The 26,280-nt window shown below is 43.3% G+C and overlaps 1 protein-coding gene across 1 annotated transcript; it reads right to left on the reverse strand.

The window, feature by feature from the left end:
- Positions 1 to 1,586: 1,586 nt before the first annotated feature.
- Positions 1,587 to 26,164, reverse strand: LOC138248887 (zinc finger protein 182-like). The gene is made up of 2 exons (XM_069202866.1): positions 26,030 to 26,164; positions 1,587 to 4,395 (listed from the first exon to the last, which is right to left on the reverse strand). Exon 2 carries the CDS (start codon positions 2,989 to 2,991, stop codon positions 1,843 to 1,845), a length of 1,149 nt encoding a protein of 382 aa, XP_069058967.1. The 5' UTR covers positions 2,992 to 4,395; positions 26,030 to 26,164; the 3' UTR covers positions 1,587 to 1,842.
- Between the last annotated feature and the right edge of the window lie 116 nt (positions 26,165 to 26,280).

Consider the following 26,280-nt stretch of genomic DNA (forward strand, 5'->3'; position numbering starts at 1 on the left):
TAAATGAGCCCTTTTATGAGTCGGTGATGTGGGAAGTGGCATCTGTCTAAGGTGATGTCTGCTACATAACTAACAGTGGGTAGTGGTGGATATGGGAAATGAGAGGGCAGTTGTCCCACATAAGGGGAGTATATGTTTGCCAATGCTATGTTCTTGCCGTCTAGTTTCCCTGCTAACAATGCATTCCAGCCAGGTCCTGGGGAGGATCCATAACCGTATCCCTCATGTGAATGTAGTGTATGTGGAAGCACAGAACTTTCCCTCCAACGTTTTTGCAATGCCAGTCCCTCCTCTTTTGTCAAGTGTATCTCCTGGAGAAAGACAATGTGGACTCTCAGCCATTTAAGATACATGTGAACTTTATGTCTCTGGGAGAAGGAATTCAGTCCTCTGACATTCCATATAATTAGCCCAACAGTGGAGAATGCACTAGCCATTTAAGTGAAGATTAGCAGAAAACCCTGCACCCCACACCACCCACCCAGCAATGCTCAGCAACATCAGTTGGAAGTGGAGAATTAGGAAAATCACCTCTGGGAAAACTGAACACGAAACAGGAACTATTCCCCCATAACAGGAGTAAATCAACAATAACATTCCCCAACTGTACTCCCCTGGACAGTCGCATTGCATCGTTCCGTCCAAACAACACAGACCTAGAGCATCTAAATTGATCATCACTCGAGTTTAGGGAGGGGGGGGAACACACCATAGAGACTGTAGTCAGTTTAGTACCGCCCACTTAGTTCTGGGGCCAAAAGTAAGAGAAAGTAGTGGGAACAATAGTAGTATACAGTGAAGGAGACTGTTGCACCCCCTCACCTCTCAGTCTATCCCACCCAGCAAAGGCGGCAACATCACTACTAGACAATTCAGTCCACCGATTGTGGCGTGATCTTCGGTAGAAGGGTGCTGGAACCAGAGCCAGGAACTCTGTCTGCTCCAAATCCAGCATTGTCACCAGAGGTGGCCACTCTTTCATGGTCTCTTTTGGAGCACCCCATCAGAATCGCCACAGCTAAAGCCTGGTTCATGCCTGCACGGGCCTGCTGCTGAGAATTCCTCGTGGCTCGTTGCTACTTGGGGCAAGGGCATTTGTATCACTGTGGCACAGGAAGGCCACCTTGGTGGTCCAGTGGACTCTGAATATCATAGGCATTGTGCCAGTCCTAAATTGCCGTCAACTGTTCAGCCTTCTGAACATGTCAGTACCTCAGTAGACGTTGGAAGGTGTCCAGTAGTCATTCAAGAATCCCTAATGCCCATGCCTCCATCTGGTCCGAGTCTGAATTATTGTTGGAATGCTGAATTTTTACATGATTTACATGGTGTGGACTTTCTGATGCCATAAGAGATGACCCTTTTACTTGTAGAACTCGTCACATTCAGAACACGTATATGGCATCTCACTAAGGCGAGTTCTAATGTATTATTAGCTATATCTCTGCAATTAAGGTTTTGAATCATTCAAAATATGTAAATGATTTTGCTCTGCTATGAATATAATAGGATCGCCTGCTGTAGTGAAAACCATTTTACACTTCGTACAATTATATAATTTCTTCTCTTCATCTATTCTCAGACAATTGATAGATTACTCCTTTATTCAAAAGCATTGTTACAGTCAGAACATTTGCACTATTTCTATACCGTTAATATCTCCCATCATCGGATCTTCCTCTGTAGTGCAGATGTGTGGGTTCTCAGATGACAGGATAGAAGACTCATTTGCTTAAAAGCTTTATCACATTCAGAACACTTAAATGGTTTCTCCCCAGTGTGACTCCTCTGATGTAACATCAGACTTCTCTTTGTAATGAAAACCTAGTCACATTCAGAACATTAATATGTTTTTTCCCGTGTGTGGGTTTTCTGATGAACTGAAAGACTAACCTTTTGATTGAAGGCCTTGTCACAATCATTACATTTATACGGTTTTACCCCTGTGTGGATTCTCTGATGAACTGAAAGCCCACTCTTTTGCTTGAAAGCTTTGTCACATTCAGTGCATTTATATGGTGTCTCCCCGGTGTGGATTCTCTGATGTGCGTACAGATTACCATTTTCCTTGAAAGCCTTATCACATTCAGAACATTTGTATGGTTTCTCTCCAGTGTGAGTTCTCTGATGTCTTGTCAGCATGTTCTTCCTAACGAATGCCTTGTCACATTCAGAACATTTGTAGGGTTTCTCTCCACTGTGATATCTCTGATGTACTATTAATTCACTCTTCAGACTGAAAGCCTGGGCACATTCAGAGCATTTATAGGTTTTCTTCCCATTGTGATTCCTCTGGTGTAACAGCAGCACATATTTTTGCTTGAAAGCCTTATCGCACTCAGCACACTTAAAGGGTTTCTCCCCAGTATGATCCATTTGATGACGCATTAGATTACATTTGTTTTTGAAAGCCCTATTACATTCAGAACATCCATAAGGTTTTGTCTTGGTGTGAACTCTCTTGTGTAATGAAAGCTCACTTTTTAGCTCAAAAGCTTCATTACACTCACAACAGTCGAACGGTTTATCAAAGGCGTGACTTCTTTGATGTATTATTAGCTCTTGCTTTGTAATAAAACATTTGTCACACAGACAACATTTATATGGTTTCTCACCAGTGTGTGTTCTCTGATGTTCCGTTTGCGTTTTCTTTGTAATGAATGCCTCGTCACGATCATAGCATTCATAGGGTTTCTCTACGGTATGGTGTCTCTGATGTACTATTTGTTCACCCTTCAGAATGAAAGCCTTGTCACATTCAGAAAATGTATTTGGTTTCTCTTGATGATGGTTTCTCTGGTGTAATGACAGCACAGGTTTCTCCTCCGTGTGATCCATCTGATGTTGCATTACATTACATTTGTTTTTGAAAGCCTTATCACATTTAGAACATCCACAAGGTTTTGTCTTATTGTGAGCTCTCTGATGTAATGAAAGTACACTTATGCTTGAAAGATTTTGAACATTCTGAACAACTGTAGGGTTTCTCATCGGTGTGATTTCATTGATGCATTATTAACTGTTTCTTTATAATTAAACACTTGTCACACACAGAACATTGATGATTTCTCACCAGCGTGCCTTCTCTCATATCTTCGCAGATTTGTTTTTTGATGGGAAGCTTTCTTACATCCAGAACATCTATATAGTTTGTCTACAGTTTGAATTATCTTCTGTGACGATAAAGCACTCTTTCGATTGCAACTCTTAGCACATTTAGAACATTCTTATGATTTCGCACCAGTGTGAGTTTCCAGATGTATTACTAGCTGTGCCTTTATACCGAAAGCCTTCTCACAGTCAGAACATTTATATGGTTTCTCGCAAGGATGGGTTTGCTGATTTGTCTTCAGCTGTGTCTTTGTAATGCATATCTTGTCACACTCCATACATTTATAGGGACTTGGTTGAGTGTAACCTGATGTTTGTCCGATTAGAAAGCCCTTTGTGATTAAATTTCTACATTTAATACATTTGAATTTTTTTTTTAGGATGGGTGTGTTTGCCTACCATCAAAAGGCTTTTTCTAATCAAAGTCTTGGTAAACATTGTTATTTTGTCTTAACATTCTGCTGTGTCTTTGGTTTTTTTTCTAGATGGGTGTTTATATAGAAATGTCACATTTCATGCATTTGTGCACCTCCTTCATTATGAGCAGATTATATATATATATATATATATATTTTTTTTTTTTAAATTATGTCCTTGTAATAAAATACCATAGACACTGAGTAAATTTGTGTAGCTTCTCCTGTGTCTGTGTTAGTACTTTCAAGTTAGGTACGTTTTGCCTACACATAGCAAAGGAAATTAAAAATCTCAGCACTAGAACTTCAAAGCTGGCCGGTGACCTTTTCATATCAGATGAAGTGCAAAAGCATTTTTGTTCTGTATGGCAAGTTATAAGACAGCCATTTCTCATGCTCTGTAAATTTCTCATATGTAGGGGTTATTTACCAGGCATCGCTCTTTGCTAGCCTCTCTTTAGGAGATATATTGATGCGTTGTTAGTTGCCTTTTATGTAGAAGACAGTCAAAAGTAGTTCCTAGTTAATTTAGCCAGGAACGATTTATTACATCCTATACATTAGTGTGGCCTTTCTCCTTTGTATGTCACTTGATAGCTTAGAGGTCCTTGGAATGTTAATATGTTCTCATATTCATCAGATACACCTTTGGTGTATGGCAGTATTTCACATTCATCAGATCTGTAAAGAAACAAGCTGTCTGCACAAGAACACCCATCAGTGACAATAGTAGAGCTTCTTTGATGGACTGAAGTCTCCAAAAGCTGTTTTATTCTTTTCAGGGGGTTAGTGTCTCCAAAGTGAAATTGCAATTTCTGGTGTCAACGATATTCCTGTGACTACTACTTTTATTCTGGATCTCTTTCACCTACGTGACAGAAAAAGTAAATAGGCATTAGCATTTTATGAGCCAAAAACATAAATATCAGTATTGAAATAACTCATTTGTGTTCCCTATATGGAACTGAAGTACTGGAAGCCATGAATGCATTTTAAAGTGGTATTTGTAGCACAGATTAGCATAGAAATAGTATAAATATGATTTAATGACCACAGTATTTTTCATAAGATACTAACAAACCTATGACAGCACAGATTAAACATCATCCACCGACTACATCAACAGCTACTGAGATACCTGTAAATCCAATGACCATTCATGCAGCAAAAATATTATGTAAAACTTTTTAAAAAGACGCTACTGACAACATGAATTAAAACTAAACCCTGAATATGTGTAATCCAATGATTACAGCAAAAATGAACACTGACAAAAAAAAAAACCCGTCATCAAATGGTGATAAGCACAGCTTGTATTGAGATAAATAAAACTGTTTCTAAGAAATTAGCTAAGTTATTTGTAGAGCATGCAAATACCAGTTACAGTTTTCAGGCATGAAAGTAGAAGACGTTGCACCAAGACGGTAAGGATTTACTGAACAAACAGATTTCTTATACGTATGGCTGCCCATAGGGTTTCCCAGTGCTAAATCAGAGGGGGTAGAGGCACTCATGACAGTTAAAAAAAAAAAGAAGAAAAAAAAAAGCCAACTCTTGAGTTTCTTACAGAAAACCTCGAGGGGGTGGCAGTCTGAACTTCAAAGGGAAGCATGTTCCAATGTTTGGGGCAGAAATATAGAAAAGACCAGCCTCCTTGACCAACCAGCCTCACCCTAAGGGTTAGCAGCAAGGCCTAGGTTACAAACGCATAAAGCACACTTAGGAACATAAATAAGGGGAGACCAGCTTTAATAAGGTCAGGAGCCCTTTGCACTTTGCTTTATGCAAGGTACACAATGCTTTAAACTAAATCAGTTTTTAACATGTAATCAGTGAAGCTCAAGCACGTGAGTCGAGACTAAAATATGATGAGAAAGATGACAAAGTAGCCTAGCATCCCCATGCAGCACAATCTACAATTAGTTCAGCAGGGATTTTGAAATTCCTTAATAAAGGACATTGCTGTAGTGCAACCCTGAAGTGATAAGGGCCTGCCCAACAGTTCTTCTGAGTAAGGACTGGCAAGAGCACCATGATTTTATGCAGGCTTTTAAGTAACTCAAAACATGTGTTAGCAACCCTGTTAATTTGAAAGTCCATCCTGAGATTGCGATGTAGGTGAAGACCAATATCCTTCACCACCTGATTAGGGGAAGGGACAGGACCTAAAGCTTCAGGCCAATCCAATGAACGCCAACGCAGAGGCTGGTTGCTTACCACCAGGACCTCGGTTTTATTTCCATTCAATTTTAAGCAGTTTCTTTTTCATTCAGAGTTGCACTGCTGCTAGGCAGGACCGTAATTCAAGGCCACTTTTATCCTTTGTAGAGGATAAAGACAAAACTATTTGGGTATCCTCAGCATAAGAAAACAAGGTAATGCCAAAAGCCTCAACAAGATCTTCCAGCGATCAGACATATGCATTGAAAAGCGTGGGTTTCAAGGAAGACCCTGAGAACCTCATAAGGAAGTTTGTGAATGGAGGAGGAAGCAGTACTCCAGATCATTTGAAATGTTCGCTCCTGCAAAAAGGAGCAAAACTAGAGTAGGGCGCAACCCTTAATGCCAGAGTTGGCCAGCCACTAGAGAACCTCATGGGACATGGTGTCGAACACTGCGCTGAGATCAAGAAGAATCAGCACAGCAGTGCCTCCAGTCAAGGATAACTCTGAGGTGCTCAAAGGTCCCTAATAAGGCCAGCTTCATACTGCGGCCCAGAGGAAAGTCAAACTGTGATCTATGAAGATTCGTTTCCAGGTAAGATGACACCAGACGATTAACATGTTTTTCTAATAATTTAGTAAGAGGAGGGAAATGGGGCAGAAATTCTCAGGTTTAGCTGCATCAGGGGTATTTTTTTTTTAAGCAAAGGTACCACCATGGCGTGTTTCCAAAAAGTTGGAATCATAGCTTTTACAAATGTCATGTTGAGCAACTCAATCCATGTAGTGGAAAGAGAGCAACAACCTAATCTGAGAATCTGCAAAGGAGCAGGGCCAGAGGGAGATTGTGATTTAATAAAGTCAAGAAGTGACACGAAACTATAAAATCAATTAAAGTAAATGGCTCAGAAGTAGTGCTAACGCCTGATTCAGCAACTGCTTCTGCTACTTTCATGACCATAGAGGGAGACCCTCAGCTACAGGAGCCTCAAATGTGGCATACATGTTAGCAGCTTTATAAAAAAAAAAGAATAAAACAGCCAATTCATTGCATCTTTCTGAGGATAGAGGAACATTTGGGACCATGCCAGTCGGATCAGACAAAGCTTTTACTATCCGAAAAATCTCCTTGGCCGGATTCTTAGAGCGATTGATTTTAAATTTGAAATAGCTCACTCAGCAAGCATAGGCATCTCAGCAAGCTTTGGAAAATTTGGAAAAACTGACTGTGTCCTTTTTAGCAGGGAACCAGGACACTTTCAGTCGAAATTGCACCAGAAACCAGGCAAAAAGTGGGGGCGAAAATTCTAGATCAGATAGAACTAACAAAACAACTCTATGATTAATGTTGCCATGTAGATTTTTGTGACAGATGCAAGGCCATAAAAGCACAGATTAAAACAAAAACAATGAAATGTGATTTAAATAGCACAACATGGATGAGCATGGTCAGCATGGATACTTTCCAATACAGATATCATAGAAACCAAGGGCCTGATCTGGTGTTTGGCAGATGGACTACTTTCTGCCAATTTGAAAGTTCATCGCCACCCCAGCTATGATCCTAGTACCTTCACAAGAACCACTGTTATGGGAGTTCCTGTCAAGGTACAAAATGTTTGGACAGCCACTGTTGGTTTGGATGGTTGTTCACCAAACCTTCGCTAAAGATGTTTTTTTCAAAACCAAACTGTGAGTTTGGTACCAAAAAACAAAAATGTAATGACCCACACACCCTAGGAGATTTTTATCATAGGTGACATTATCTGTCTTCTCCTGTCCCTCACTGCCAGGTTATATCGCCAGGTGAAAGACAGAAAATAAAACATCACACCGTCTATCCTAAATAGGACAGGTGGTACAATACCCTTCCTTAATTGGCAGCTACTTTGTAGGGCTGTCGGAGGGCATTTTTTGTCACACTCACTGAGGACTCTGTCAACAGAAAGCGGATGATCCTCCCAATCCTAAGGGTGGGGGGAGGAACCATTACTTTGGCAGACAGGGTACTCCGTCACATTTATGATGTAGTACTCTCTCCACCAAACTCTAAATTCACCCATCCCTTATAATTCCTGTGATTAAATGTGCACAGGACTGAATTAAAAGTGAACAGCATTGATTTTCTGATAATTTACAGATTGTGTGACTTGCTAGCAAAGAAATTCAGTTAAAATTATACTTATTCATGCTTATATGAATGATAACATACAAGCAGTAAACAGCTTCGCACACATTTAAGTTTAATATTCACATTTTTAATCCTTTCTAGTGAGTCTCTCACCCAATAGTCTATGAATCTTAAGACTCTTAGGAACAAAAACGATTAAAATTAGATTTATTCATGGTTAAAGGAATGATACAACATACACAAGGTGTGGAGGAAATAAGCTTACTCCATACAGCCGCATTCCCTTTGATTGTGCTCCTAACACCACTAATGGTCTCTCTTTGATACTGCTCTGTTGATTAGCTTACAGGGAATTCCTCCTTATGGAAGAGGTGGTCTCACACACTTGGTCGTGTCATGCTACATCATTGGCCACTTCTACCCACCCATGTAGGACAGTGCCACCAGGGCCGACTCAACCTCTTGGTGAACTGCACCAAGAGGAAGTTCTTAGCTAAAGCTTGCCGGATAATAATGGGATCCAGATCAGTCAAAAATACCTAGCGGGCTACCAGTAGATTTTACCTTGAATAGTGGTGTTCAATGGTATGGTTAAAACCCTACATCGAGGTAACCATGAGTATAATGACTCAACCCTTCCTTTAAAAAGCCAACATGTTTCTGCCCTCACACTATGCCTAATCTGTTATGGGGCATTCTTCAGGGGGTATGGATCCCTAGTCAAGGATGAGTGGGCAGACACCTATTCTACTTCACTGGGGAAAAATATATCCACACTCTCAAGTCCTACCCGAGTGGCGAAGTAGACTTTTAGATTCTAGATTATGGGGATAAGGGCCTCTGGTCTGGGGCTAAGACAACGCCCCTTGTAGTAACGCATTCGTCAAAGGTAGCATCGTTCTGGTGCACCTAATCCTTGTCTCTCCCAGCCACTCGCACAATAGGAAGAATACGACATGCAAGCGGTAAACAGGGTACACATATTCAAGTCTATCATTAACATTTGTCACCCTTCTGTTGTCTTTAATACTCACCCTTTTTAATTTTTTCTGTCATAATATTCTACAACCTTCCCCTACTTTTATACCCATATCTATTCCTTAAACTCATTTTATTCCTGTCCCTCTCCAATTCTCCATTGGAAACTTAAACGTTACCCATGTCCTTAGCTTTAATTAACCTTAAAATAATGCCAACCCATTCTTTTAGTAAGTATTTCTCTCTGGACAGCATTTTACCCCCTTCGCTGCCAGGCCTTTTCCCCCTCAGGTGCCAGTTTTTGGCTATTTGGGGCAGTTCACGCTTAGGCCCTCGTAACTTTTTGTCCACATAAGCTACCCACGCCAAATTTGCGTCCTTTTTTTCCAACATCCTAGAGGTACCCAGAGTTTGTGAGTTCCCCTGGAGACCATGAAATTAACCAAAATACAGCAAATTTTTTTTTTTTTTTAAACAAAAATTAGAAATAAGGGCTGCAGAAGAAGGCTTGTGGTTCTTTCCCTGACTATGGCATCAACAAAGGGTTTGCGGAACTAAAATCACCATCTTGCCAGCTTTCAAGAACAGGCAGACTTGAATCAGAAAACCTTTTTCAACACAGATTTGACATTTTACTGGGACATACCCCGTTTTTACTATTTTTTGTGCTTTTAGCCTCCCTCCAGTTAGTGACAGAAATGGGTGTGAAACCAATGTTGAATCCCCGACAGCTAAACATTTCTGAAAAGTAGACAAAATTCTGAATTCAGCAAGGGGTCATTTGTGTAGATCCTTCAAGGTTTCCCTACAGAAAGTAACAGCTGAAATAAAAACATATTGAAATTGTGGTGAAAAAAACTGCCATTTTTCTCCACGTTTTACTCTAACGTTTTCCTGCAATGTCAGATTTTCGAAAGCAATATACAGTTATGTCTGCAGGACTCTTCTGGTTGCAGGGATATAGGGCTTCTAGGTTTATCAAGAACTCTAGGTACCCAGAGCCAATAAAGGAGCTGCACCTTGCAATGGGCTTCCATTGTATACCGGGTATATAGCAAATCATTTGCTGAAATATAAAGAGTGAAAAATAGGTATCAAGGAAAATTTTGTATTTCCAAAATGGGCACAAGAAACTCAAGCATTCCCAAACTAGTTCTGGCCTACTTAGCCCTCATAAATAAGCCTGTCTCCTGTGGCGCAGTAAGCCTGGTATCCATTTCTAGGCATACCCGAACGTATGGCCTTATATTGAAGAAAACACAAAAGTGATTTGTAGAATGCAATGCACTCTCAACTACTGGCAATTGCTTGGTCCCATATTCCATCCCATTTTTTTCCGCTCACTATTCCACTTGAGACCAGCCATTTAGGCTCTAATAGGAACAATTCAGCCCAATCTGTCAGACCAGGTGCCCTCAAAAAGAGAGCACAAGCAATCCCAGGCTGCTTCTGGCCTTACTAGACCTCATCAATGATAGTGCTCTTCCATCTTGGGTGTAGTACCTCTGCCCATACAGCCGTCTAGCTTTTAGGACTGTACTGCGCATGTGCAGAGGGCCCTCAACACATAAAAGACAAACCTCTGTGTGATCACACTGAATTCTTATTCACAATGATTACCCTTGTCTCGACTCAATCTTGTGCCCTATGCACGGTGGGAATTACTCGCCTTCCTCATGTCATTCCTTCCACTATGGTGCCTTTTTGTCTCTAATGCACCATGACTTCCCTTCCCTTTAGGCCTGAACCATTCACCCTCCTGTGTGTGTTGCTATGAAAGTTTCATCTAGTTTGCACCTGTAAATATTACATGTTCTCTTAGGATAGTTATGTTTCCACTGTGAACTATTAGGTTGTACCGTCATGTACTTGGGTTACAGTGTACTTGTCAATTACCATTTGCAACTGCTGCCTGTTTAGCCATACCCATTTGTATGTAACACGTGACCTTTCCCATGCTCTTTTGGAAACCTCACAGTGAGGCACGTGCCCTTCTGAAAAACTCAAGGCTTCCTGTATAAATAGCCCCTCTGAGCTTGCATCGGGGCTTGGCCTTGTACAGGTATCTGGGCCCGCACGAGCTCCCATCAAGTCCTGCGCAAGCAGCTTCCCTGCATTGACATTGTGTTGCCTGGAGCTCTCCTGTTCAGTGCAAGCTTCATCCCTGCACTCATCTCCGGTCACCTGGGCCATCCTCGTTTCATTCCTGCGCAACCTTGGTTCTGCCCCATCTTCCAAGTCTTCCAGAAACCACCTGACTTTACAGTCTTCCAGGTCCTTTACAATGATTCCAAGATCCTGACTCCCAAGACCCCTCCGGGGTCTCTCCCTCCATGAGCTACTATTCAGCCTCAACTCTAACTTCTAACAATGACACGCCTGCTGCCTCTGAACTCCTGTAAAGTGCTTTCCAGGTTAAGTACTTGCCCCCAGGTTAGTGCACACTAGTCTTTAGTAGTCATTACAGACCTGTCTGTTACCTCCCAGTTTCTGCCTCTGGACTCTCTCTCTAAGCATTGGTTTTCCTAACCTTGTTGCTCGTGGACTAAACTATCTCCTGAGCTCACCTATAACTTCAATTTATGTACTGAATGTAACTGTGTTTTCTAGCACACCTTGGGAGTGTTTTCGAGTCCAGCCCTGAAACAAGTGTTATCATATTTTCTAGATTACCTCGGGAGTGCCTCTTAACTCCACTCCGTGTTCCAAGCACAACCTTGGAAGTATCAGTAATTCCAAACTTGTATCATGAAGTAACCTTATTTCTTACAAATTTTTGTGTTTTCAAGTGTAAGTCAACATACAGAGTGTAATCCTGGGAGTGTTGATAACTCCAAACCTTGTATCAAGAACAATTCTGTTTCATGTAAATTTACATAATCGAGTTCTGACCTATGCATTGAGGACAACCTTGGGAAAGCCAATATCCTCAAACCTGTGCCCAGTCAAGTCTTGCTTCATGTTTATGTAGTTACAAATGTAATCCATTTCCGACAGTACCCTGGTCTCAAACATCCATTAGAGTTGTTTAACTTCCAAACTTCCTACACCAGGTCCACATGGCCAAGGACAAAATCCAGCGATTAGGGAAGGATACAGAAAAGGCAAAGTACAGAACACGCCAGCAGAGACTATAGGAAGTCAGAAACAAGACGGGGAAACTGCTGACATGGATAGCAAGATGCAAAGAGGAACAGAGGTGGATCAGAAGGAGGGGAGTGCGACAGTTAGCAGGGCAGCGGAGATAGACCAGACATTTGTGTTGCACTTAGCACAGTTGTACTGGAACCCAGTGTGTGGGGGACCCGGGGAAGCTAGAAACAAATTCATAGCAGATGTTACCCCACCAGTCTTCAAAGAGGATGACAGACTGATGCTTGACTGGGACCAGGGGGAGGCAGAGTTAGGGGAATCAGTTGGACAACTTAAGAGGGGAAAGTCGCAAGGCACAAATGGGTTTCTTTTGGAGTTTTAAAAGTATGGGAGGGAAGCTAACTGGCCAACTCCAAGACATATTTTACAAGGTCAAGAAAAGGGATGACTTCTATGTGATCTACGATCCACAACCATAGTTCTTATACATAAACAGGGAAAACCAGCGAAGCACTGCTCCTTTTACAGACTGATTAGGCTACTCAACTCTGAGGTTAAGATTCTGGCGAAGGCCCTCGCAAATCATCTTCTACTCATCATAGGTAAACTGGGAGCCCCAGAGTAGTCTAGCTTTATGCCGTTACGGTTGACTCGCGCTCCCTGACTTGCAGCTCTATTACTGCTCAGCCCAACTGCAGGTGGTTACTGAAGGGCATCCACTGCCCAGCATGAGTCAGTAGTACTAGCAGACAGTCAAATTATGGACCTGGATGAATACGCCCATATGGTGTACAGTACACAATAACTAGTCAGACCGGTCTCCCTGACAGTCAGTAATTGCAATATGTAGGACAGCAACACAGTGGATGGGAGGGTGATCCCGGAAACCCCCTTGTGGGACTCGAATGAGCTGAAAGAGCTCTGATCATTGGAAGAAGTGGAGACTATGGGATAAGCTGGGCATCTCCAATTTAGACTGATTACGGACTACCTTCGCAAGAGCAACCTGAAATACCGCTGGACCCTCCCATTTGGACTGGCCTTCTCCTGTCAAAACAAAATGCACCACTTCACTGATGTAAAGGAGGCAGCAAACCTTCTGGGCGTAACGATTTCTGACACAGCTAACCCAAACAACGGGAAAAAAAATAAAAATAAAAAACACCTTACCCCTGGAGAAGCCTACACCCAGGGGAGAACCGAACTCATGGCTTGAGCAGAGGCGTCCCAAGAGGGAGGGGAGAAAAGGAGACTGAGGACCTGCGACCACCTCTACCTGAACTTCTGCCTTACCAGACAATATCCTTTTGCTTCTCCTACAGTCCACAGGAGCTAAGAAAGGGGAGGGAATGTCTTATAGTGGTCCTGTACATTTGTGAGGGCCCCCACATATAGGGGACACTGGCACCTCTAGAACACAGCAGTATACTGCTCTTAGGCCCATGGTTTTCTCCTACCCCATGCATATAACTATTCATGTAGAATGTTAAGGCAGGTTTTGCCAGAACACTTATAATGTTCTACTGCTATATAAATGATAGACTACTTACGGGACTAGCGTCCTTACTGGTTTCAGAATGCAGTTCCTTGTTGTTGACCATAAGTGGGCTTATATGAGGATATTTGAGAGGATGCACCCAGGGTCAGTATCAGTCTCCTGGACGGGAAAGGGGAGTGAGGGAGGGGAGTTGAGGAGTAGCAGTTAAGCTGAGTGAATCTACCAGGCAGACCAAATGTTGGTCACATTAACGTGGAATGTGAGGGGTCTTAATTTCCCCCTAAGAGACAAAATATATAGAAATATCTCCTAGACGCGAGGTATGGATATTGTAGCCTTACAGGAAACCCATTTGAAACATGGTGAAGAGGTAGACTCCGACATAGGAGCTATCCCACGGCATATAGGTCGTCCCATATCACAAAACATAATGGGGTGGCCATTTTTTCCACGTATCCTTGGCCTTTCAAAACATTGCACATAAATCTGACAAGGAAGGGAGATTTTTTTTAGGGTAAAAGTCCGCACATGTACAATAGCTACCATGTATGCTACTAACACGGCTCAAGCGATCTTTATCAAATCTTGACTTGATCAGCTAGGGGAATTTGCAGAGGGAGATATTATCCTACTGGGTGATTTAAACTTGATATGGGATAAGGATGTAGATAGCTCTCACCCGGCATGCAAGCCATCAGCCAGCTTCTCCGAATCCTTGACAAAAATGGTGGCTGAATTATGGATGCTTGGAGACATGTACACCCAGACACTAAGGACTATACTTTTTTCTGTGACTCGCACTGTACTTACTCCAGACTACATATTTACAAGTCAATCCCTTACCCACAGCATCCTTTCATCGGTATTTCAGCCCATAATCGTTTCTGACTATGCCCCAGTACAGCTGAATTTGAACTGGTCACGGGGGTACCACTAGGAAGTAAAGGTGGTTCTTCCCTATTCCTATCATTCGAGATGGGACACTTCGCAACAAAATTTGTGAAGCGATTAGGGAGTTTTTTTTACTCTTTACGACCCTCAAGATACCGACGTGGCTAATAAATGGGAGGGAGATGTGTTTCACTAATGTCGACTCTTAACAAGCAAAAAGCACAGGAACGCATGACACTAGAGGCTGAATTAAAGAAGGCAGAGCAGACACAAAAAATTCTCCCTCTCTACAAACACAACGGAATGTGACAGCAATTAGAGGGAAACTGCATGCTAGTTACACAAACAGAGCGCAGTTTACCATGCTTCGCCATGGGGCATATATGCAGGGCAACTAAATAGGTCCAGATTTGCCCAACAACTGAGGGTAAAACAAGAAAGTAGTTTTCTAGCCTCAATCTGAGGCACAAGGGAGAGGCCAAGACAGGACAAGAAAAACCGACTGCCTTCAGAAACTTTTACAAAGATCTATACACAGCAGACAGGCCAGCAAGGTCTGAATAGTTGCACTATTTGGAAAAGGACTCCCTACCACAAGTCACTCAGGAACAGAGTGAGATTTTGGGCAAGCCCACCAGCAAGGAGGTCAGGACAGCGATATTGGCACTAAAACTTCACAGGTCACTGGGGCCAGACGGCTTCACAGCTCAGTTTTACAAAACTTTCGCCTCAGAACTTATACCGCAATTGTCTAAGCTGCTTAATTACGTAACCACTGAATCAGGCGTAACATGCTCGATGAGTGAAGAACTGATATCAGTCATTCCGAAACCAGGGAAACACGCACACCTCTGTTCCTCCTACCTAAACCTTGAAGGCAAATTGTATTCCTAAATTTTGGCCACCCGACTGGAGAGAATCTTGCCAGACCTGATCCACCCATATTAGTCTTGATTTATAAAAAAAAAAAAAGGGTGGGTGGGGGGGGGGAAGGTTAAACTCATAACCTGAACCGAGTGACCAAGAAATGGACACCAGCAATACTGCTCGCTTTGGACGCAGAGAAGGCATTCGACCATGTCCATTGGTCTTTTATGTTCCAAACCATGAGGCACTTTGGGTTTAATGAAAGATTCATCATAATGGTACAGGCCAGTTATATTTCCCCGGTGGACAGGGTGTTGGTAAATGGAATTGGCTCAGACTTTTCAATTGGAAAGGGGCAACTGCCAGGGCTGCCCGCTTCCGCTTCTTATTCACACTTAGTATAGAACCATTGGTAGAGCGGGTGAGACGGTATGCGGAGACCCAGCGCACACCCTTTGGATCCACTACCCACAAGATCTCTCTTTTTGCAGACAACGTCCTCCTATCATTGATGACACCAAAGACCTCACTCCAAGCTTTACAGAACAAATTGGTTACATGAGGGAGTGGCAGGATACCGGATTAATTTGTCTAAATCATACCTCCTTAATCTCACCCTAGCCTCTGCCAAGATGGAACACTTGACATGAAGGTGCCCCCCTTCCAGTGGGCAAGGAAGGAACTAACATACTTGGGCATTAGACTCACCCCCTAGCACCACAGACCTTTTAAAGAGCCAATTACCCCCCTCCCATTGGTTCAACAACTTAGGACTGACCTCAGAAGGTGGGCACCTTTATATATGACCTGGTTAGGTCGCATTCACACCCTCAAGATGATAGTGCTGCTGAGGTTCTTATATCTCTTTCAGGGACTGCCCATTTTGATGAAGGTTTTTTTTTCCCCCCACACCCTGAGGACCCTCATGACTAAATTTGTCTGGCAAAAAGGCACGGCTAGGCTCCCCTACCAAGTACTTCGGCTTCCAAGATCGGCCAGAGGATTGGCTCTCCTGGACTTCCAAATGTATTACAAGACAGCACAACTACGAGTGATAACAGAGTGGTCTCTTAGAGTCTCGGATAAGCACTGGCTTCATATGGACCCTGCAGTGAAGGGCGCTCTAATTGGGACCGGTTATGAAAGCCCAACCCCGATAGACCCAGTAGTGTGTACCTTAGAACCCCCACGAAAACAACTCTAGACATTTGTGACAATGTAAGTAAGTCAGGAGCATGGGCCCAATTCCCATCACCATTTATGCCCATCCACTTCAATCCGGCTTTCTCACCAGCACTCTCCCAGGGGCCCTTAGAGAGATGGAGGACAGGAGGGTGTCTAGTGATCTCTGACTTATTACACAGGCCCAACAAACTTTCAAAAATGCCACTAACTGAAAGGTACCACTAGACACAGTTGCAACACTTGCTCCCAGACATTAGGGATGCAGCAACATGAGACCTTTCTCCGATAGAACAATTTGTGAAAACACATCTAGACTCTAGAGGGGCAATCTCATATATCAACTCCTACTGGACACGACCCCCCTTCACCACTCCCTGCCATGCAGAGTTCTGGTCCAACTTCCTAGGAGAGCAGATCTCTGAAGGCCAGTGGACCCCATTGTGGCATGATATCCCACAATACAACCACTCCATGGGCTGAGGAAAGCTCACTATAAAAACTTTATATGACTGGTACTTATACCCCACAAACCTCAAAAAGATATTCCAAAATACTGACAACTCCTGGTTGTGGTGGAGGATTTCAGACATATCTGGTGGGACTGCCCTTTGATTCAACCATACTTGTCCAAAATATTAGCCCAAATAAAAGGCATATTGGATTACCCGATCCAGGCCTCCCTGGGTTTTACCCTCCTAGGGCTTAGAGACAAATCCTTCAATTACCAAACATCGAGTGATAGGGCGATTATGTGGCTTTTCCTAGGGAAGGCCTACGGTGACCACTAGGTGTCTTTTCTCTCCAGAGGCCTCCCCCTTACGGCTTGACCGACTCGCACCCGAGCACTCCACTCCTTTCAGATAGAGTATTCATGACCCCCCCAGGCTTTTTGCCTCCAGAACTTGGAGACCATAACAAAACATTCTTTACTAGGTACTCAATGGAAGATGTTAAATGCTTCTACTCATGGTGTATACTGTATTATCTTCTGTTTTTTATTGTTTATAGGTTTGCAATTCTTTTTCCGTCCTTCTGTGTACCATACAAACACAGACATTTGATGTATAGTTGAAAATTGACACCAATCCTCTTGGGAAACTGTGAACCACGTTAGTACTACACTTTAAAGCCGATGTCAATTTCTCTTACGTGTTCTATCTGTATCAGTTATATTACGGAACTCTAATAAAGAAAGAGTGACTAAAGAAAGTTTGACTAAAGACAGGCAAAACAGGTTGCACCATGTTAGAGGCAACCCAGGGCTCAGCACTTCAAATTGGAAGCCTTCCAGCCTCTGACTCCAATCCAACTTGCTCATGCTGGACTACAAGCACAACAACGTCCTCCTCTAAATGAGACAGGTCATTATGCTTAATAGTGGCTTCATCATCAGATGAAGCTTCTCAAACAGAAACTTCACTGCCAGAATATTGCGCTTGGTCCTCTGCTTCAGACACAGCGTCAGTCTCAGAGCCTTGTTCAAAGGGAGTTTCAAAAAGCAAACCAACAACCTGCCAGGTAGTCCGCCTTAGAGCAGCCACAATGCTTACAAATAAAACTGTCTCAAAACACAGACAAGTATAAACACTGCTTCCAAATTAGAAATCAAACTATGGCTGTATCAAACAGCAAATACAACTATTGGAATATAACGATATGCAAAGGATCTATCAATACAAACCACACAATGAACTTCCTACCATGTAAAGATACCTATATATTCCTCCTATTTGCTATCAACTACATCTATTCCGCACAGACACAGAAAGCGCCAACGATATGCCACTTTAAAGGAAATAAAAAAAACATGACAGAAGACAATACATCACAGAACGTGAATTTGAAGAAAAAAATAAAACATATGGTAAATATGCTACAATTATTTAAAAAAGTCAAAAAACACTCAAGCAGGGCAATGATACTTATTTGAAATAAATGTTACAGAAAAACGTTCCCTTGTCAGACACATGAAACTACACAAAATGCAGATTTACCAATGCCGAACCCGCAAGCATAATTCACCACCAAGGAAATCAAAATCTTTGCACTACAATAAAAAAAGGAAAAATAAAAAATTAAGGGCCAGATGTACAAAGGCTTTTTGTGGTAGCAAACACAAAAAGGCTTTTTCACATATATAAAGTCCTATTAGTGATTCAGTTTTAGGAAGGGCGTGTTTAGGGCATCCACTCCTAATAACGAAATCGAGAGTGGTATGTGTGAATGTTTTGCTACTGAAATACAGTTGCAAGACATTCACATTTTACTACCTACTTCAAGCAAGCAGGTGGTAACCCACTTGCAAACAGGAAGGTATCCTCAAGGGAACTCCTCCCCTTTATGAGTGTTTGTAAAAACATTTTTAGAGCAAGTAGTGCTCTTACGGACCACTGCCTACTCTTAATAAAAAATTTTTTTTTTTAAAACAGTTTTCCTTTCAGGAAAATGGGCTGCATTTATGTTTGACCTGGCCTTTTTGCAGGGTCATCCCCAAACGTTTTGCTTTCCACCGCCTGTTTTTCTGACCCTCTTTTTGTTGGCTTTGAGACTCTGGGCACTTTATCATTGCTAGATCAGTGCTAAATTGCAAATGCTCTCCCTTCTAAACTTGGTATGATCGGCTTACACCTGATTGGCACATTTAATTTACCTGTAAGTCCCTTGTATAGTGATATCCCTTATAAATAGTGCCTGTAAATTAAATGCTACTAGTGGGGTTGCAGCGCAACTTGCGCCACCCACAGAAGTAGCCTTTCAAATCAGTCTCAGGCGTGCCACTGCAGGGCCTGCATGCGCAATTTAATACCACATTGGCTTGGCATCTACATTTACTTGCCAGGCCTGGAACTCCCCTTTTACTACATACAGGTAACCCCTAAGGTAGCCCTATGGGCAGGGGGCTGTGTAGGTAAAAGGTAGAATATGTGCCTATTGTATGGCATGCCCTGGTAGTGACAAACAGCCTATTTTGTTTTTTCACTGCTGTGAGTGATGCTCCTCTCATAGGTTTGCATTAGGAATTCCCTTATATATGTTCATGTGGTAATTTTTGAACTATGAGGAGCAGCGTGGGCATGTTTTCTATGTTTGGAATGTTAGTGGGATATCCTGCTTATTAGTGCAGGTGGATTTTGTATTACTCTTGTAGAAAGGGAGCATTTCATTTTGCTTATCACTTTTGTGCTTTGCAGCCTGACTCCAATCCACGTCTGGGGCTAAGTGACAGCTGCACTTTGTGCTTACTTCCAGACAGTCATTACACAGAGAGGGTGGAGGTGTAACAGGATTACAACTGCTCACTGAACAGTATTCCTGGGCTGGGAGAGGTGGGGCCAATTACGTTTGTACATGGGTCAGCAGAGGATTCCCCCATTACTAGTGCTGCACCTGCAGCTATAGCACCTGGGAGCGCTATACCTTGTTCTGAAGGGCTTCACTGGCCTGGTGAGCACACAGAGAGCGAGGTGTACTTCCCCGGAACTACCAGTGCATAGGGGGTCCTGTTCACTTCCAAGCTCCTTCCTATGGTGGTATCATGTTGGGGAAGCACTGGGGGTTGCCCCACATGGTACTGTCTGAGCGCTCTGCCTGAACCTCGAGTATTGTGTTTCCCTTCCACGCCCCCAGTGAGGGGGGGTTGCGACTTACACCCAAGGGAGAGTAAGGCCGTCCTGTGGCACTCTTCCCTTTTGTTGAATTCCCCAACACTAACTGCCAAAGCCTCCCACAGTGCGGCCCCCTCCCTTGGAGACAGTGCGGCGGCAGAGACAATGCCAGCAGAACCAGCTCTGAGCTGGCCCAGAAGGATGGAGCACGAGACAGCACCTGAAAGCCGCTGCTTGTTCCCCCGGCTGTCCTGAGGCTGCCGCACACATCCTGCAAGCCACAGTCTCCCTCACACAGGGAGTGAAGCTGACGGAGCTCACCAACCGTGTCAAAGGACCTAGTCTCCCAGTCCTCGGCAGCCCCAGAAAGACACCGCCATCTGTTGCTGGAACCCCCTGTTCCCCAGAGGATGTCATATCCCGGTCCGAAGAGACCCCACGGTGCCCAACAATGAGGCACTGAAGGTAGCAACTGACCTGCAGCTCTAAGATAACTATAACTCCCACCCCTGTGCAGTTTTCTCCTAAATAATTGTACTGCACATTTTACATTGATATTATCAATGTTATCACTGATGTCTTGAGTGATGTAATATGTGGGTTAATTAGCAGTGAATTTCCATGGTTTTGTAAGAGTAAATTCAGAACCTAGTGAATGCCTATGTTTTTTAAAAATTCTATTTCCTAACTATAATGTCCCTGTAAAGCTGTGATCCCGGGGTGTGTGTGCATGGCCCACCACATAATTTTCAAATATAGCCCCGGGGAGGAGGTAGCCCCAGGGGCCCGAAAGGTCCACTGGGTAACCCTTTTTCATTTTATGCTGTAGCCCCAGGGAGGTGGTGGTCCCCGGAGTGGGTCCATGCCCACAGGACATGGCCTTACCGGGAGCAATATTAAGAGGAAGCGCGTACGACTGCACTTGGGTTTGTTTGTTTTATCACAGCAAATATTCCCCACTTTCGCTGTTAATTTTTTTTTCTTTTTTTTTTAAATGCTTTTTTACCCTGCTGGGGTCCTAGGGGGACCCCTGGACCAAGGCTAGAGGGTTAGGTTTTCAGTTTTTTTGGGACTCGACTAAAGCAGAGTCCCAAAATGGCTGCTAACACTTCCTGGTTGAAGTGTTGACAGTCAGTCAAATCTCAGCAAGAGATCGGGACTATTCGTGAAGTATTTGAGCTTCTAGATATACAAATTTGGATTGTGTTTATTATCTCAAAAACTACTGCACAGATTTACACCAAATAACACAAAGCGTAATCTGCTGACCAAAAGCTACTTTTCTGCCAAATTTGGTGTAATTCCATCCAGCGGTTCTGGCTGCAGGCGTGCCTGAAGAGTCTATGGCAATGACCATATAGACACTTTTTTTTTTTTAACCCTATACCCTTTTCCTCAGCATAAGTTGATTTGATGGCCGGAATTTAGGGCCCTGAATGTTCAACAGCAGATTTTGAAAGCAGGTCTCAAACAATAGCCAGGTGAAATTCCTAAAAATTAGGGTTATCTGATCTGATTTGTTTTCTCTGACTACGTGAGCTGTGGTATGGACTGTGTCCTTTGGGACTAGGAGGAAGTTAGTTGGAAGGTCAGAGAGGATGGTATTACCCTTGTCAATTCTACAGATAATTAGTCTATGAGCTGTGGTCCTAAGCTGGTCGCTTGCAAGGAGTAATTCTATTTTCTTCAGATAATGCAGCTTTGCCAGCGTCATGGGATGGGTACATGATGCCTGTATTTATACATTCATCACTTAAATTGGGATTAAAACCCTAAGATTGAACATACTATATCCTTAGAACCCGCCGTAGCGAGCTCTACCGGCTATTAAAGGCCTGCTCCCGCGTTTGGCGAGGGCCTTTAACAAGGGAGAGGGCCTTTAATAGTCGGTAGAGCCCGCTACGGCAGGTTCTAAGGCTATTAGAACATTCTGCCACTCAGGGCAGAATGTTCTATTAAATAAAACAAATTCCTCACGGAGCCCGAGGGGATTAAAATCCCCTCGAGCTCCGTGAGGCTTTGTTCACAGCTGTTGCTGTGAACAAAGCGAACATTGGAATGTTGGCGCTGTGGGCTTTTACCAGCCAGTAAAAGCCAGCAGCACTCCATTGTTTTCAATGGAGCTGCCAACGTTCCAATGTTCTAATAACAATTAGACGCATAATAGTAGCAAGTTTACTTAATGAGGTTTTCCTGAAGGATTACTGGGATCTATATATATGCATTAATTACTTAAAGGGTATATCCCGACTTTCAACTCTCGTTGATTACTAATTTTGCAACCAAAATACAATCACAGCTGCTCGCCTATCTACTTATGCTGCAATCTAAAGTTTGAATACATAAAAACAGCACTTCATTTTTGCCCTCTAATATTTGTGCTCACCCGTGGTGGGAGAAAAGCTGGCTCACTTGGTTGTTGATGACGTCCTGAACCCGAGACTCTTGGGAGACTTTCTGCTGTGTTGGCATGGTCACATTTCTGCTCTGTAACTATATACTCAATTCTGACATTCATGCTCTCATAATATCCGGATAAGGCACAGAAAATGCCATCCTACCTGACCTAATGCCGAAAGCCTTGCAACTCCTGAAAGCACTAAAATACTCCGCAGCATGGACAATCTAAAGGAAAAGAACATCTTATGTCTCCTCTATACCGAGTGACCTCCACTGGCTCCCACTTGAGGCGAAAATCAAATTCAAAATTTTGAATCATACATTCAAATCCATCCACATAGGCGTATAGAGCTATGTGACAGAATCATTAACAAACATTGGCAAAGCCAATAGGTTTCACCTATGCAAGGTCTATTGACTTTGTCAATGTTTTTAAACATGTTGTACAGCAGCGCAGACTGCTGTGAGACATGGATGAAAGTAAAGAAAATAACACGAGTATGAGGTGGCCAATGTTGGCCGCATCACAGCTATTTTTTCCTATACTTTAAAGGCGTGCTGCACAGCAATCAGTGCTGTTGTGAAATTGTCAAAAACACTGAAAGCCAAAATGTGTAATGCAGGGTGGGGTTGAAAAAAATTGTAGCAATTTTGTCCTATTTATTCCCTGTACTACCCACAAACGCATAGCTTAAATTAATTTTTAAAAAAATAACAGCTATAATGTGGTTAATGGTGGTCGCCTTAAAAACACTTTTTAAAATGTATTTTAAGATGTTCAATCACTTAAAAATACAGAGTAGAACCACTACAATTGAAAGAATGTGAGGATTCGGGGCATACAGTATGGAAAGATGATTGGGGGGGGGGGGGGGGGGGGGGGGAGAATGAGCTTGAGGGGACTAAATTTGTTGAAGAATGGAATCTTTGTGATGTACACTTGATCTAACTGTAGTTCAGTGAATTGCCTGCAAGCAACACATACATAAAATAGAGAAAAAAAAATAAAAATATTAAAACCCCAAATTTTGCAACAGTCTTCATCTTTTGCTTATTTGCATAGTGATATTGTTTTTCTGGTTGCATTTCCCTTTAGTGCCAAGAAATGCTCTGGGTGAGTTGCCGTTTTTAGTAAAAGAACAAGACGTCTGGCACTCCTTTGGAACACACAATTAAAAGGCATTACCATTGTGTGTTCCAAAGCAGCACCGGCCATCTTGTTCTTTTCCCATGCATATGACGGATCGAGGCATATGTAAGGAGGCAGTGGGATGGAAGAAAGGGGTCAGCAAACAAATGATGTCAAGCTGGGAGGATTCAAGAGACCCAAGGCCATAAAAGAAAAGAAAAAAACCACAATACAATGTTAAATTAAATTAGAACCGCTTTTTCTAATTACTGTTCATGCTCTAGCCTGTGGCTCAAAAGGTCTACTCTAGGGTGTGTAGAGGGTTTAAATCAGTGTGCACAACTGCGAGGGTACCTTGTGTGATCACCACACGGACTGAGTGCAGGCGGCATGTGTTAGTGCACAGCTGGCAGCAGGGTGCTGCCCCGGGCGGGGGGGGTAATGACTGCTGCCACAGCCACTCACTGCCAGCTGTCTCCCGACAGAGGAGCTGCCGTCGCACAAGGAGCCCGCTGCCTATGGTCATGTGACACAAACTGGATGGGAGTGAATCAGCTGCACCGGCAGTAGCTGCTGCCCGCAGTTAGCCATAAGCACCCGAGGGACGGCCCCTGGGAGCCTTATGTAGGGACAGAGTGGAGCGGGAGAGAGAGACAAAAGCAGGAGTGGGTGGGAGTGTCAGGGAAGTCAAAGCAATATTTCAGCCAATAATAAAAAAGTCACTAAACAAAACATGTTTGAAAATGTACTGACATCTACGCATTTTGTGTCTTTCCGGTCAGAGACGAGATACGCTGTTTTCATTAGGTAATTGCACACTGTATATAAACTCGGAATATAAACTTGTGACACATGGAGATGATGCACACTGCTTAAAAACTTTCCTGTGTGTGTGAGAACATGATTACTAGTTTCAGAACGCAACATTCAAAATAGCGAACTCATGCACTGTGATTCATGCATATATAATATTGCGAGGCACTTACTTGCTGCAAGACAGTGCGGGTTGAGCAGACAACCTACAGAAACGTGCATTCCTAGAGAGTGCATTTGTAAGAAGAAAAAATGAAGTACCTTGGGACTATGTGGTCAGTGGAAGGACTGGCTATTAGCCAATGGCAGTGATTAGAAGGAGTACTTGGTTCAGGCTCCACACGACGGCATGGACAGCAAAGCAGCAGACGAGGTGCTGGCCAATCAGAAGCACATAATTTAGAGCAACGATGGACTAAGCCAATGGTAAGTTCAAGTAGGTAAGAGGTGAGTTCCAAACCCCTTTTAAGTTTTTTTTAAAAGCACGTTACCCACTCTTAGCTTCTAACCTGCTGCTAGGGGGGCACTGCCAACATTATGTTCATATTCACAAGTCTGCTAAATCTACATTTTTACTCATTTGTATTACTATAACTGCCACTAACAGTTCTCATCAGGTAACCTTGTGTTGCAAGATCTAGAGCAATCAGCTTCTCATGGACACTAGAAGATGCTGGTAAGGTCTTCGTAGGTCAAGTCATCTGTTGCTGTGAAATGTATATGGCCAACTAGCCTGCACACTGTAAATATATATATATATATATATAGCTTTCTACCCCTGATGAGGCGTTAAAGCACTTTTCGACTAGAACACTACTCTGGATCCCAAAAGATTAGTGCTGAATTAGTACAGGGAAATCTAAGGTGTTAATTTGAGCTGTGGATATGCAAACAAGTTAGTTTAATTGAATAAGAAAGGAGGAACAGAGGAGGGAGGAGTCCAGATAGGGTTATTTGGGAGATATTAGTTATATGAGGTTTAGGATGAGTCAAAGGAGGGAAGAGTCTACAAATGGGTTATTAGCAAGATCATAAAAGTATGCGAGTAAAAGGAATGGTGAGTACATATGAGGACTAAATACCAAACTAGAAAAAGTTATGGATTGTACCAGACGAGGATCAAGAAGGGCAAATGCATTTAGAGTACAGGGCGAAGGATCAGGCGGAAGATGTGAAGGAGACCGGCTCAAACATATGAACACTAAGGAGAAGACCGAGTCGGAGGGGCATAAGGAGGCAAAGGAATCACCTGCAGGAGTGGGGTTGGAGGCAGTGCTATGAAAGTCCGTCAACAGCCTACATATCAGTCCAGGTTTCTTTCCTTTGAATTCTGGGACTTGTAGTCCTGTTTTATAACGGAATAAAGGAGGATTACCAGTACCAGAATTGAAAGAAAAAGCCTGGAACGGAGCACTAGATCATCCACGGAGCTGGGACACTTAGCAGGCCTGCAGAGAAGAAACTGGGGCTGGGCGGTGGACAGGGGGTCGCTACAAGTGGGAGGGAAGAAGAAAGCAGAAGATGAGCCGGTGGGTGGCGGCATGCGTCCCGGCTCTTCCAGCCCCAGTCCCGCCTCCAGCGCGCGCGCAACGTCACAGACCTTGGTTTACCTCCCCGGACACCGATTGGACCAAGCGCGCGAGCCTAGAACGTCCACCGTGAACGTTCCACGTTTGGAGGGACGTACGATGAAGCGGGGCGTGGAATGGAGCCCTTCCCGGTTTACGGCCTCCAGGTTTCATTTACTCACCTGCGAGGCAGCGACTGCCCATGCCGCCGCACTGCGGGCCCGAGCCGGGCGCTAGTGGAAGCGCCAAACAGACGTCACGGGGCCAAAGGCGAGCGCGTTTGACTTATTTTAATCAAGAGTTCAACAACGCGAACTCGACCAGAAGGTATAGGAGCTCCTCACAAAGGTCATATTCATTGTTTATATGGTGACATTAAGCCATCCGTCCAGAATCACAGAGTGGCGTTTGGAAACCGTTCCCCGGTGCCAAA

This window comes from Pleurodeles waltl, chromosome 8 (assembly GCF_031143425.1).
Source record: "Pleurodeles waltl isolate 20211129_DDA chromosome 8, aPleWal1.hap1.20221129, whole genome shotgun sequence".
Lineage (NCBI taxonomy): Eukaryota > Metazoa > Chordata > Amphibia > Caudata > Salamandridae > Pleurodeles > Pleurodeles waltl.

Excerpts from the sequence above, each read along its gene's own strand:
- LOC138248887 (XM_069202866.1), bottom strand. The coding sequence starts at position 2,991 with ATGAGAAACCCTACAGTTGTTCAGAATGTTCAAAATCTTTCAAGCATA.